Source organism: Acyrthosiphon pisum, chromosome X, assembly GCF_005508785.2.
Source record: "Acyrthosiphon pisum isolate AL4f chromosome X, pea_aphid_22Mar2018_4r6ur, whole genome shotgun sequence".
In the NCBI taxonomy this organism is placed as follows: Eukaryota; Metazoa; Arthropoda; class Insecta; order Hemiptera; family Aphididae; genus Acyrthosiphon; species Acyrthosiphon pisum.
The window spans coordinates 95,101,857-95,118,064 of NC_042493.1; the positions used below are offsets into that span (position 1 = coordinate 95,101,857).

At 28.4% G+C, this 16,208-nt stretch overlaps 1 protein-coding gene across 1 annotated transcript; it reads right to left on the minus strand.

Annotated features, from left to right (window-relative positions):
* Positions 1–896: 896 nt before the first annotated feature.
* On the minus strand, positions 897–10,638 carry LOC100576056. The gene is made up of 5 exons (XM_003242840.4): positions 9,365–10,638; positions 6,865–8,145; positions 3,809–4,268; positions 1,768–1,851; positions 897–1,697 (listed from the first exon to the last, which is right to left on the minus strand). The coding sequence occupies exons 1-5, from the start codon at positions 9,475–9,477 to the stop codon at positions 1,626–1,628; spliced, it is 2,010 nt and encodes a 669-aa protein (XP_003242888.1). The 5' UTR covers positions 9,478–10,638; the 3' UTR covers positions 897–1,625.
* Positions 10,639–16,208: the final 5,570 nt, after the last annotated feature.

Genomic DNA, 16,208 nt, shown 5'->3' on the forward strand with positions numbered 1-16,208 from the left:
TATATCAGCCTATTATATTATAATAATGCTTGATTTTATTATTTAATTTTGTGTCTATGTACAACGTTTATAAAGTTGACCACCCGACTAGGTTTAATCGATATCGGGCCAATTTCAACATTTAGTGACCTTTTAGTAACTATTTGTATCCGACACCAAACATTTTGTAATCAGACCATTTCCGAGAAAACTCAATTTCCATTTCGGGGGTTAACATTTTATTAACTTACAATATCTGATACATGAAATTTTGACAATCTTCTAATTATATTTATATTCAATCATATATTTATGAAGATGTTTTATGAAAAAAAATTACTATTCTACTTCGAAAATATTTTATATTTTCTACTGGAAAATTCAGGGGGTTACGACTTATACACTTAACGAATTAACATAGTTTGAAACAAAATTAAGATGTTATCTTTATTTATTATTATTATCTACACTGAAGAAAAAAATGTATTTTAGATAAAAAAAAACTTGATTGAATATAACAAATCTAAAAAGAAACTAAGTAAAAAATCTTGATTGAATTAAAAATATTAAACAAATCTAGATAGAAATATTTTTATAAAACAAAGTTTCTTTAACAAATATAGATTTTTTTATTATACTGATAGATGTGTTTAACTAATAATAATGCATATTTCCTGAGATACCGCCATATTATATAACAATTCGGTATAGTCCAAAAACAACGAGTGTATTCGAAAAGGCCATTTCTCCAAAAATAACTTAATCGGCAATATTATTTGTTAAAATTCTATTTAATGAACTGAAAAAAAAATGATATATTTTTTTCCAAACCTAAAAAGTTAATAATATAAATGTTTTTATTTTTATTTTACATAGGTATAAATAGTAATCAAAAAGTAAACTATATAATTTGTTTAAAAAAATTAACTAAAAAGAAGTGATTATGAAGTTCATAAATAAAATTATTACAAAGAATACAAAGTGTATTCTGTAAGACTAATTATTTAATTTTATATGATATACAATAAACAATTTATCAGTCACGAGGTCATAATTAATGAAAATTTACAATCCATTGGAAAAGGTCATATCTCAAACACGTTCATTCCCTCATAAAATAATCTAGTAGGTAAAAATAATCAATATTATATCATAGTTGGTTTTTTATAAGGGAATCAAATACTTCAACCATTATTCAATTTTTATCTAAATTTAATTTTGATCTATAAAAACAGTTTTTTACGTTTCCTGAAAATTTTCATTTTATGGGAATATGTCATTTTCCAAATGACCGATTCAATTGTTGTATTAATCTAGACACTTTTACATGTGATACATACGTCGCCTTTCAGGCTTCGGCTATGCTGTCACAATAATATTTTCAAACGCCTGTTTCTCATTAAACAATATCAATGTTAAAGTGTGAGACCCGCGCTATATTTCATAGATATTGATATACTTTAAATCTAAACAAACGTGTTTTATGATGACTTTTAAACTTTTTTATAAAGACCACCCGAATTATTTAAATAATGAATACCAGAGTATTAAAAAAAAAAAATAATAAATAGTAAAATCCCATTTATAAGGGTTTTAATTTTTTTTAATATACGATATTGTAATTATTTATATAGGTGATGGAAAGTTTAGGGTAGAGCCTGGTTCAGTCTTCTCAGATTATCACATTCATCTATATGTTTAATTATCCAGTGTTGTTGCTAAAAGAAGGAAAAAAGTATTTAACAACAATAATTTATTTATTTAACAAATATATTCAAATATTCTTACTTGGCAGCTCAAGGAACAGTATTTCACAATTTTACAATTGCTGCACATTATTTTTGCAGAATTTTCACATTTATTCATGTAGCACTAAAAAAAAAAAAAATATATATTTTTGGAATATTAAAATTGCTATTACTTTTTTAGAAATTAAAATTAAAATTTTTTCTGAATTAAAATTGACACTAATATTTTCTGAATTATAAAAATATACCTATAAAGTGTAAATATACTGTGTAACAGAAAAAACTGACTTTTGGAATAACTTTTGTTCTAATCTTTATTTCAAAATTGTTATATATTATATTATAATTAAATTGCGCTACACGTGTAATAAAATTATTTTTATTTTTTAATACTGAAAATAAAAAATAAATAATTTGACTTAAATGTTTTTGAATAAATTCAAAATATTAAATTAGTGAACCTGATTATAAGAACGATTAATATATAATTTATATCCATATGTATTTATATGTATTACATAGTAAAAATATGTATCTAAGTCCAGTAGTTGATTTTTTAGATTTTTTTAAAATATCAATATTTTTTGATTAAATTAATTTGGAACGCAATAAATTTTTTAAAAATATTTTTGGAAATTTGTTAACATGGGTATATTCTTAATACTATTTACTAATCATATAATTTTAGACATTTTTGTCATACGTTTAAGAATTTAAATAGCATATTTTTATTTTTTTTTGGTCAGTTCTTTCTGTTACCCCTTGTATATTTAAGTTCATAAATATTTTATTTACAAAAGCATAAGATGTATGTACCGTATAATCTAAAACTAATTAATTGTAATATATTATACAAGTCTTACAAAACATAATATGATAATAGATTAATATTAATAACTATAGTTTGTATATTATAATTGACTCAAATCTTCCAAACCAATATCATAGACCTAATATTCTTAGTAGATACACAGAGTTAAATAAATCAAAAACTCCTCATTCGAATTTTGATTCAGATACTTCATAATTTTAAAAAGGATTGAGTAAACAATTTATAGGAAAAAGGGTGATTCTTATCTAAAAAAAAAATAGAAACTATTAGGTAATAATGAAAAAATAATAGATTATTATTATTTTCCGGATTAAAAATATAGTCAACTGAATTATTGGATAGTCGGTAGCCAACAAAGTCATTCGTAAGTAATCAATTAAATAATTTGGTTGGTAAATTGAAGAAGCACATAACCCCCAAAAAAAAATAAATTGAAAGAATGTTCCATTCTAAGAAAAATGGTATAGGCCTTTATCTATTTTAGTATTTTTAATATTTAAAAAAAAAACTATATACCTGTGTATATATAGTATCAGTTCTAATACCTCAATCGTCTTAAGTAAAAAATGCACACTATTTATGTAAATCAAACATAAAAATAAAATGTTTAGATAGTATAAAATTATTGTTTAAATCGAGCAAAATCATGTAAGATAGGCAATTAACTCTAGTCCAGCCCAATGACGTCACAAGACCATAATATATCCTTAAAACGCATGATTTTTGACATGGATATATTTTTGGGCTGATTCCACATATTTTGTTTCTGACTGATTTTTTATAAGGTTTTCATTTTTATAGTTATTTATAAAGAATAACATTTTTGTGATAAGTGGATTTTCTTTGAAGAGGAAAAATATTGAGAAGCACACATTTTACACTGCATTTTTACATTATCATTTTTATATTAAAAATTTAAATCACAATAATTTAAAGAAAACATTTTTCTATGTTTTGGACTTCTTTAACCAAGTAACTATCAATCACTTGGTTTTTAGTCAGTTAAAGTTTAAGACCATCACTATTTTCTAATATAAATATTTATAAAAAAAAAACTACAAACATTAAATAAAACAATAAATATTAGTTTAACACTATAACATGTTATATTAAAAAATTGCATAATTATTTTAAACTCGTGTTATAGCACAACATTTTGAAAACCATCTATGCAAAATCTAATATTGTGTTATAAAAATAAGTATTTTTAAGAGTTAGTGAAAGTTATATATTGATGAATCGTACGTACTTTGATAACATCAGTTGTCGGTTGTTTCCCAGCTAGATGAGTACCAACGTCTACTGATCTCTTTCTAGTTGGTGGCAACCTGCCTATTTTGTAAGTTTGTTTATTAATTACAATAGTGTTTCCTTGAGTTATATGAGGAGAACTGTCTGGTTCTGTTTTTATATTCTGAATTGATGTGTTGGGTATCAAAAATAATCTTTTTGATGGTACTGGAGTTGCAGTATCTGACGATGATGCTGTTTGATGCAAGTACAAAGGACTATTTGAAATAATTGGCGTAAGAACTGTGCATTTTTGTATTGGCATCACTGTAGAACTAGACGATTCTGACATTTCTTTTTGTGGTGAAGAAGAAAATGGATTGTAGAAGTTATTTAATCGCTGGGTCGTTTCAATCGACGGTTCTACTCCGGCATTACCAATGGTTCGGACCTTATTAACATTTAGCGCAGGTATTAGTCTAAAAATATGACAGAACTAATTAATACTTGAATTATAAATCTAATTACAATAAATATGAACAATGGAGCGATAAGTATACTAGTAAGAAGTAGTATGGATTTTTAGTTTAAATGCATTATAATGTTAGGAATTATTAATTTTAAAGGCCAGGGATTTAGTTAAAAATTATAAAACGTATTTAAACCTCTGCTACTTCATCAAAATTAATCTGATTATTACAGATGTAGATAATTAAAATTACCTACTAAAAATGTATACACATACTATGTATAACAAAAAACTTAAAAACATTAATTGATATTTTAACTATAACTATGATTTTGGGAAGATTCTATATCGACCTATAATAGGTACCTACTATAAAATAGAATATGTATTAAATAATAACACTATTGTATTATCAGAAATAAATAAGTTAGGCAACCGGAACTATGTAACGGTAACTAACAGGAGGGTATATAAAGTTAACACATTTTAGAACACTAAAAACCCGAGAAGACATTGACATGTATACTGTATAGAAGGTGTCGTATTCACCTCAAAATTAAACAATTAATTGTAATGTATGTGTTCAATTTGAATCCGATGATAAACCATTGCATACAAAAAACAATTCTAAGCGGAGTTAGTCTGCCAGCCTATAATCCTAAGGAGTTAGGACATTCTATTACATAATTATGAGTGCTATAAGTAATTGATTTAGCAATTAGTTACGCAGTAGATGACATAATTTTTCCAAAAACAAATCACATTATACATTATATAATAATTATTCCATATAGGTAATGTTACTAAATGTTATAAAGCTTATAAATTAATACCAATGTAGGTAACATTGACCGATGTGAATAAGTTCATGGAATAAGTAATAACAGTTTAAAATTAGTGTAAATATTTCGAAAATACATTGTGTATAGTTTATAGTAATATCAGTGGTGGACAAAGTCAAACGAGCTATGAATAATATTTTTTAATAACAAAATCGATTTTGATAAAAGATCAAATAATAATGTATATTCAGACCAAAAAAAAACCATTCTGCTATACGGTAGTTTTCAAGTGTCCCTCAGCATCTATCAGCCTATATTACAAAGTATGATGTGTGTGTTTTTCCATCTTTCATCAACATTTAGGGGAAGTAAAAATGCTTCAATTTTTGACATCAGCATCTTTTCTGATAAAAAAGTGAATCCAACTTCTTTTGGGAGAGCATAATTAAAAAATCCCTGAAGCGTTGGAAAAAAAAAAAGTTGAAAAAAATGGAAATTAATGATACATAAACACAATTATTGTATATATCCATTTAAATTTAAAATGTTGACAAAATTCCTAAACATCCCGAAAATTCACAAATTATTGTTCAAATAGATATTCATAAAAATTGTCTTTTCATACCTAACATTAAAAAGCTCACCAGAAGTTTTCCTACCTTTGACAAAAAAAAAAAAGCTTATATGAAAGTGAAATTAATTTCTATGAGTACCTATTTGAATTTGACATTTTTACCATGTTTGATATTTAGCTGTTAATTAATGAAATCCCATTATTCAATCTTCGATACATGATAAAATTTCAAAATTCTATTTTTATGCTATTATTAGCCATGATAAATTTTACTAATTTTATAAATTATTTTTCAGTTAGAAATTCATAAAAGTAATTATTTTTATAGCTTATATTTGGAATTCTGATAGAAGGTTCTCAACAAGTTTTTCTACCCTTATTAAAAAAAAAAAATTTATCGGAAAGTTGCGCTATTTATAGGCATGAGAAATTTTTCGGATTTCGTAAATTATTTTTAAGTTAGAAACTCATAAAAATAAATATTTTCATAGCTAACATTAGGAATACTAATTGAAGATTCCCAAAAAGTGTTTCACTTTTGGAGGCAGCAGAAACAAATAGTATTTCAAGGAATCAAGGATATATCCAATATCGTTGTAAAACAAAGTACAAGACAAACAAACAGGTGTGCTTACAAATCAGCATCCAACATTTTTAATCCTATATGACAAAGAAATTAACTATGCAAAAAGATAATCAAAGCAAAATAATAGTGGGACCTGATGTGTCATGGTTGTTGGCCATAGTGACGAATGTGTGCGATTAAGCATCGTCCAGCGTCACTAGCTCCCCGATGGGAGACCATCCAGATATTTAGCAATGCATCCTCGCCTCGTGTTATCTATAAACCAACCAACACCATCCCACAAACAAACCATAATCGTCCATAACACGCTAATTTATACAAAATAAATAATAAAAGTATTATACTAATAATGGCCGTTGCCTCCTATTGTAAGACAATCATAACGAGTACTAGGAAATTATATAATATTATTACTATTATGTACTGTAAAAATATCCTAAAAACTGTTAAAATGTCTAGTCATATATTTTATTGAATGTATATAGATCATATAGTTACAATGTATAATTAGCGTCCGTGACAACCAGTTGGGTGAAGGATACGAATAAAAGCAAAAACAGTTAAAATATAAAATTTCATTTAGGTGTCTAAACATACTATAATTGTGTCTAAATTAAATATTTTATGGCAACTAAATGGCCCATAACAGTATTAAAAAACTTACTTGTTTAGATTTTTGAATTGGAACGTTGGTTCAGTTATTATACCACAGTTGATAGGGCTTTGAATAGTTTTTGTTACCGGTAATTTACAATTTGAAAGTTTTACAGTTGAAGAATCCACAACATTTTTACATTTTGAATCAATGGAACATTGAAGAATTGCATCGTCAATTAATAATTCCAGGTTTTCGTTCAATTTACCAGTTACAATATCAGTAGCTGCTTGAAAATATTGCCGCTTGTCTACTGATGATACAAAAAACAATGGCATGCGAATGACGATTTCAGGGTCACTATCCCGACGATCTTCAATTATTTTTATTATTTCAATACATTCAGGTCGAAGTTTCCTTGACCGGAATATTGATAACATTTTAGGATGGTTATATTCACCGTTTTTCAAACTAGTCGATAATGTGAGTAACAATTTGTTGAAGATTCGAGCTTTTCCATATTTTGGCTGATCCAAGATTCGAAGTACAGTTAAAATACTTAGAAAAAGCAATTTAAATGCTAAATCAAATTCTGATTCTGCAAAAGATGAAATGATGTATTCAAAATTAGTTTTCAACTTTGTTTCTAGAATTTTTTTATGCATTTCGTGTGTACGGTAGGCATCACATCTCACTTTAAGTTTTTCCGCTTCAGATATTTTCTTAATAGCTTCATCCATTTGTTCTTTGAGATGCTTGTTAGATATTGAAATTATGTTGACTATATTTGCAATAACTACTACAGTATTTAGTACAGATCTTCCAAAATACTTTTTAAGTATTTTTTCGATTTCAATTAAATTCCCTCCTACATTGTTTTCGTCATTCAAAGGGTATTTAAGTCCATTTACTTTTGTGCTATGTGAAGAAGGATTAATTTTGCTTGTAGAGGGTTTAGCAACTACTAAATTGGTGTTGCCATTTTTTATAAGCTTGGGTTTTATGCCTAAAGTGTTCATCCAATTTATGTATTTATCTTTTTCCATCATTTTCCTAACATCAATGACGTTGATCCTTGGCCATACATTTTTAGCTGAAGAATTTCCAGATTTAGTAGATTCATCGCAATCGATAACTGTGGGTACTTCCTCCATATTGGTAAAAGCAGTTTTCTTAATGGGTTTCAATGAAGAATTCAATTGTGATTCAAATTTATGAGTTTCACTCTCTCTAGATAATACCGATTTAAAAACATCTATTCCATTTCTATTCAACTTCTGTTTTTTTTCAGCAGGTTCATCATTTATAACTTCTTCTTTGGGTATATTATCCTTCTTTTTAATCAAGCTCCTAAAATAATTTAAAATTATAAATTAAAATTAGTGTTTTAAAGAAATGTCACTTTATTATTCATAATATTCTTGTATTTAAAAATGTATTATTTGTAGTTACTCGTAGACTCTAAAAGGGTTCTATACAATTATTTATTTAAAGTATAAATTACATATTAATCTAACTTATCAGAGATATTACAAATGCTATGAAAATTTAACCAAAACATGCTTAATAGATTAGTTGAAATTCTATAACGTAGTTTGCAGTCTAACCGTTCTACTATTTAAGGTATGGTTTAGTCGAAATGACCTATGATCATACATTTATGTATACTATATATATTATTACTTCTTAAATTATGAAAGAATACTTTCAGAACTAATTATTGGGGTGAACATATTTTTTGTATTAATCGTTATTTTATCAAAATAATAAATTTAACGTTTTTAGTATTTAATAATTTCGAATGAAATACGTTAAGTTTAAAAAAGTAGGTACAGCTTCAGTTTGATTTCTTCTCAAAATTCAGTATTTGTATTATCACTATATTACCTACTCATATATACAATAGAAATGAAAAATATTCGGTGGTAAAAGCATCAATCGAAAACAGCTGGACCAATTTGCTTCATTTTTAAAAAAAAATTATCATAATATTCTTAATGATATTTTTACCGAAAGAAAAATGGGAAAATTTGAAAATAACTGAAAGGCATTTTCCATTGGAGTTTTGTATTTTATAGATATAAATGATTGCTATTCATTACATATTGTAATATATTTATAGCAGAAAATAAGTGGTATTTTTTTTTTATACAAATAGTTGTCACCGGTTACATAAATATAATTCATCGAATATAATTATTTAAACTTACAATTTTGATATTTGGTTACTATATTTTTAACCTGCATTGTCTTATCCGAAGTTTATAGACTTAAATCTACCTGCTAGACCATTTTAATAAAAGTTATATCAAAAGATTTCTTGAAACTTGAAAGGTGTAAATAGTTTATTTTGTCAACCACTAAACCTAGATAACTAAAATTTGAAGCTAGAGGTTTCAGCTCACGAAAAAAGAATTTTGTTTTTTGTTTATTTATAGGTTTTCTATTAATTACTATTATAATATTTGGTAGAAATATGGTACATTGCTTACAAATATATCAATAAAAAAAAAATTGGCACGTACAACGCCAGGCGGGACATCTAGTATAAATATAAACATAAACTTACAATTTAAAATTTTCTATGTCTTCTTTAGTTAATTTCATCAAAGAAACTTCAACTTCAGTAAACATACTTTTTTTCATCAAGCCATCGACATACTTTTTGGTATACGTATGCATTTTTGTTCTGAAAAAAAAACAATTATCAGTGTTAAGACCGTAACGCGCATATCTCGCCACCGGCCGGCACACGCATACACTCACACACACACACACACATATCTGTTACCTGTTCGTCCCCATATTATGTTGATATTATTGTTTTTATTTTTGTTATAATTGTGTCAGCTGTGAGTTATATAATATGCAGATTAGAAAAGTCGAACGAGCCGGTACGTTTAGCACGGCCGCCGAAATCTTTAGTCCGTTATTCATTGTAAACGAGGAATGAGTAAATAATAATTTCCGTGCGCGAATCGCCGTTTTTTATTATATAATATAAATCTGTATTGTGCGGGGCGCGAATCGCCACAAATATTATTATTATTATCAATGTGTTAAGGCGCAAATCGCCAAATATTATTATTGTTTTCGTAGGCGCGAATCGCCAGTTAAGATTTTTATTGTGTGTGGGCGCTAATCGTCAAATATTGTATTATTATTATTATTATCAATGTGTTAAGGCGCAAATCGCCAAATATTATTATTGTTTTCGTAGGCGCGAATCGCCAGTTAAGATTTTTATTGTGTGTGGGCGCTAATCGTCAAATATTGTATCATTATTATTATTATTTTCAATATTATATAGGATAGGTAGCAGCTGGCCAGCCGAGCACCGTCATATCCGTGAGTTTTATTATATTATTATTATTATATTTTGTAATTGCAAATATTTAGTTAGGTCAAAAGGGTTGTATATTATAATCTATATTTTTATACTTAGTGTTGCTGTGATTTTTATATTTTGTGAATTTATTATTGTGTATTATACAGCAACATCAACTTACTACCAGCAACCGTGTTACCCATTATTTATCAGAGTTACCTTTTTTGTCATTAGTTTTTAAGCATACACACTCACACATATACACACCTTACACATCACCACACCACATAGCTCACTAGTATTTGCGCGGCGAACCCAACCAATTCTAGCTGAGCTATAACATATTATATACACACAAATACAAAAGTCGGTCGGTGTGTGAGCGTTGCGCGAAATCTAAGTGGTACCGGGCGCACGGTCTATATTTGTACCGTCCCGGCCCAAACAATCAGTATTATATCAGGTATATAATGTATGTATGTTTATATATTAAAATAATTAATTTTATTAAAAAACAATTTTGGCTATTTAACAACTAATAGGTACTGTTTCAAACTTTTTACAAAATAAAAATGCTTCAGTATAGTGAAATATCATTGATTGGAGCCATCATTTAAAATATGATAAAAACAAAAATAGCAAAAGTATAATACTATTATAATGCAATACTCTAATGGTATAATTATATCTAAATATTTAATAGTGATTATACAATTTTTAAATAATAATTGAAGAATTTTACAAATATTTGGTCTTTGAACTATTGGGGCTAGAAAGTCTGGTTCGAAAAATTCGAATAAATCGATTTTCGAACAGTAAAAGATGCTTGATAGTTCAGTTAAAATTTTTTCATACCAAGTTCGAGATTTGAACAGTTTGACCCATCACTAATATTTAACAAGTACTATGCGTGCGTACACTAAGTTGATATCAAAAATGACCTTACGAAATGCAGTTATTACAATTATATATTCTTATTATATAAAAGAACAGGCCTTTTTTATGTTCCCATTTTGTGATGGTGCTATTAAATTTTTTTCCAATTTTTCAATCACGGTATGTATCATTCGAATACGGTGTATGCTGCGTGTGCGTCAACGCAGCCAACATCTCAACAATGGATAAAATATCCAACATGGGCATTTTGGTAAGGAAATCAGGCAACGTCGCCCGATCGTTAATGCAAGGGTCTGTCCCATACGTAAGCCTGCTGCTTTTCACCAAAGCAACTAAATGGCGGTTGAGGGAAAAATTGCGATAAATCGAGACCCCACTGTCCACACACACGACAAACACTTCGTCATTGTTTGTCTACCACCCGCGACTGTGTTCAATGTAGAGTTGGGAGCGTTGTCCAAAAATATAATTTTACAATATTATAATCCTATGTCACATCCACTTAGCGTAATCGTATTTCCATTTCATGAACTACGATCATATCGTGTGCCTAAGTCAAATTTAATTTCATGAAATGGAAACTCTTATTTTAAACTTTGTGTAATATTTTAAATTAATGACATCAATATGTAACTTTTCGTGAAATTGAAACAATTACATTGACACGAATCTAATATTTTTAAATTGTACCTAGCCATTTTGATACTAAGTGGGTACTGTAGAACCATGAAGACTAGAAATAAGGAGGCCAAACTCTGCTAGCTATATGCACAAAATTTGGTTTTATAAAACATCGCACACCAATTTCTCGGTCACGCTGCGTGGCGGTCAAATCCGAGGCTGGCTCCCGGTATAATTAACCCGTGTAAGATATGGACATACTCGACATTATTAGCTTTAAAATTTTTTTATTAAAAAACTAAAAATCATATTTAAAATATGATTACACCATCATATTCAGCGCAAATTTATCTTTAAAAATATATTACAAAATAATTATAATATTCTCTATTTACATTTTTCATTTTATTTTTAAATATTATATATTTTTATAATTTATTAGAACTACTACTTGTACAGTTGTATTACATATAATATATTTATTATTTAAGTAAAACTTATTTACAAAGGGTAAAAAAAAATCCATCATAGTCTTCCAGTTGGGGAAACCAGCTTTTTTTAATTGTTTTATATAACTTATGCCTTATATGGTGTATATTCATAGCAATATATAATTTAGAACTAGAACTAGGTGTCTGGGTTAATTCAAAATTAGATAATATAACAATTATTTTAATTTGAGATTTGTCATGTTTATAGAGGTTGATGGTCACAAGAAACACTAAGAGGTAAAAACAAAATGGCCGCCGGATGACGCGGCTGCATTATCTGTGCACATAGGATGAGAATACGTTTGTAATGACTATTTCTATATTTCGTGATCGTTATTGTGACAAGTACGTAGGTAAATTCCATATGATGCTAAACGGTGAATAGTAGCGTCAGCTGATTGGATTATTTCATTCATTTAAAGAAACGGATGACGTGGGAAACACACGTAAGAACTCGAAATGCTTGACAATTGCAGTCGTAATCGGGGGACAAGAGCTTTATCGACAGCGATGATGAAGAGAGTTTCTGTTGGGGCCGCCACGTAGGTACGCATCGGTAACCGAGTCATCATGTCGACTTCAAAGATAATATTATATAAGAATGTATAGGACACCTATACCAGTTTCATATGGGGCCGTGTGCTTTTTTGGGGAAGACGGAACGTAAAGAGAGAAAGACGATATGGGGCCTTTTTTAAGGTTATGTCCAAAAACTTTTTTTATTAAATTATAACGATAACATGGTAGTTGTATGTCAAATTCGTATTTTGATTGTTGTGGAAATTGAAACACTCAAATTACTCTAAACTTTGCGTAGGTACCTAACTAATCGTAATTATAATGTAGAATAAGTTAGTTATTAGTTATTAGTTAGTTATTACTTTAATGTTTCATTAATGTCATTAATTATTATCATTTATCAAATATCATATCAATATATGCCCCATATAACCTTCAAAATGTATCACTAAATTATCTTGTGATAAGTTCTTATGTCCTATCCATTCTTATATTATTTATGATTATGCTCGACCTCCACGACCTCTACAGCTGGGCGCGACTACGATGGCAGTGACCTCGACATTTCACAGTCGTTAACTACACAATCGCCGTCGTGTTTTTACGACGGTTGCCTGCCAGCCTTCACATAGCAGCACGTAGGTATATTATAAAATATTATTACTGTGACGCATTCGAAATTCAATTCTGCACGCTTGGCGCACTACACAATTATATTATTATTAAATTCTTTTGTTCGATAGTTTATAACATATTATTTTTAGGGTTGTAAACTGATAACAAATTGAGGCTGTTCGTTTGTATTGTTGTATTATATGATTATATATATTATATATATATTCGATACTCGATATGTGTATAAGCTTATTTGACCTCAATTTTAATTATTGATCATCGCCGATAAAACGTTATGTATTTTCCATGTTTTTACTATTATCATAATATATATAGATAATAGAAGTTATCTCATGTAGAAACTGTACAGTTATAAGAGTAGGGGAAAAGTGTGTTGGACAAAAGGTTCTTATACGAATGAAGCATTTAAACCACCACAGTGTCTTACTTAATAAAAACATAAAAACTAAATCTAATCTACGATAACAGCAACAATTTAAGACTTATTACATAATTTATTAATTACTATTTATTGTATTATTTATTGGTATTTTTTTATATCGAAAATGTATTTATTTATAAATTATAATTTTATAATTTTTATTTTTGTAATTGATTCATTTGTGATGTATTAAGTACTTAGGTACTCTATAATACTTTGTTCAACGAGATAACGCAAGGTTTTACGCATGTAGACTGACGAACGAGCGGTCTTCGAGGCTCCGTTTCCCCCTCAAAGAACCCCAATCATGGCTGACACTATATTATGGGAGCACCACAAGCGCAACCCATTCCCTCCAACCGTCGACGGTTATGGAAATCGACTGGTTGTGGACCAAACCGATTTTCGTTGGGTGGCCCATGCATTCTTTCGTTGAACAGAGTATAAATATCACCAAAAATACGATTACACAGTACACACATTATACATTATTTATACAGCACGGTTGTCAAGTACTCAAAGCAATAATTAATCATAACATATTTCTAATTAATTAAGGATTACCTATTAAGTAATAACCAACTTTTTAGTTCAGTTGAAATAGTAAAATTACCATTTTGGATCAACAGGAAAGTTTGATACAGGTATTAAGTAGCCTGTATAATATAGATACTAATGATTCCATGTAACTATAATACAATTTGATACAATTTATAAAATATTTGTAAATTTTTTTAAAATATAGTTAATTATAGGTATTATGTTTATATGGGATGTAATTAAAACCTGTCTAATATTATATTTTTAAAAAATAACAAAAATAATAAATAACATAACATAACGTATTGTTTAGTAATAAAATACAATACTTAGTTATATTACATTGACATTTATAATTAGCAGTAAATCTATTAAGTAATATAAACAATTATAATATAAAATATAAAAATATAAGGCTGACAGCATTTCTTAACGCGCCGCTTTGAATTTTGTACTTAAGGTGACGTCAGTAGATAACAAATGGTTCGGGGGAATTGATTTGTTTATATGACTTTGGGACAACCTATATTATCTATAAACCTTGCGTCACTATATTATATTATGTCGACTATGTATATTTATCTATAGTACACCACAGGCGTACCTCCCAATGGAAGCACTAGCAGTGAGCAGGTTTTTATCTAATAAGATTAAAATATTTGACACCGTTTTTTTTTATGCTGCCTAAAATCGTGGACCATTTAATAATGATTTCAGACCACTTGAATTAATAATGGAAGAATGAAAATTTTGATATTTTGAGGTTTCAAGGGGTCATTTCAATTACAATATAAAAAATACAATTAATGATAAATTTAACCATATTATATATAGATTATATTATATTGTATTAAATAATTGTTTTCAAATTTTAGTTATTTACCTTTCATTTTGTATATCTTCACTGTAAAAAATTATATGTGTTATAATTAACATTATTTTAAAGCTGAAATTTATCCATACTATTTGTAAATTCAATAATTAATATTGGTTGAAATTAACCAACCTATTTGACTTGTAAGTACATATTAGTCACTAGGAGTTCAAATGTATGTGGCGTACTGGTTCGCACGTTGTCTTCGCCACTGCGAGCCCGTCGGGATCGAAGTACGGCCGCGCGCGGCCTATACATTTAGCCGGGAACGCGAATAAAATCCTAACGGGGTCGTACGAAGTCCGTAAAGGTGGTAAAACTCAAATTTTGAAAAAGGTGATAAGGCGGAAGTGATAGCGAAAGTTAAATAACGAAAAAAAAACGCAAAAAAATAAATTCGGGTGGCCGCCGCAAATCGATGACTCCGGCCTCCGTTGAACCCTCCTCCGGCCGTCATCCACACTGCCACCTAATCCTACCTACTTGTAGTTGAGAACTGGAGTCAAATCTGTGACTCTTAAACCGTTTTGGCGTCCCAGCGATTTCCGAAAGAGCTCTCGGCGTCCGTCACGGGCGTCCAAGCCCTCGGTTGTCGAATATGTAAAATTCACGAAAAAAATTAAACTCTCTGACGCATTTATTCAAGCCTGTATATTATTTATTATGTAGCATATACAGTAAAATCTCTAAATATCGGACACTAGGGCCATGTCATTTTGTCCATTATTTGGAGGTGTCCGCTATTTAGAGGTTTCCGTGTATTTCAGAAGTTAAAATTTACACATAAGTATATGTAAACATTATTTACTTATACATAGTTATATTAAAATGTACTTATGTTTTTACGTACAAATAATTAACATTGATTACCTGTGTATATTTAATGGCACTTCTAGTTGAAATTTACACAAAAATATACACAAACATCATCTACATATGTATACATATGTAGTTGTAACAAATTTATTAACATTTTACACACAGAATGAATTATTTTTATAACCCCTGTATATTTACATAACACTTTCAGTCGAAATTTACACTGAAATGAGTGTAAATATTATGTACTTCAATACTTGTGATAAA

Excerpts from the sequence above, each read along its gene's own strand:
- LOC100576056 (XM_003242840.4), bottom strand. The coding sequence starts at position 9,477 with ATGCATACGTATACCAAAAAGTATGTCGATGGCTTGATGAAAAAAAGT. Across the intron at positions 4,269-6,864 it reads CAATTCAAAAATCTAAACAA|ACTAATACCTGCGCTAAATG; the intron begins GTAAGTTTTTTA and ends TCATATTTTTAG. Across the intron at positions 1,698-1,767 it reads ACTGTTCCTTGAGCTGCCAA|CAACAACACTGGATAATTAA; the intron begins GTAAGAATATTT and ends TCCTTCTTTTAG.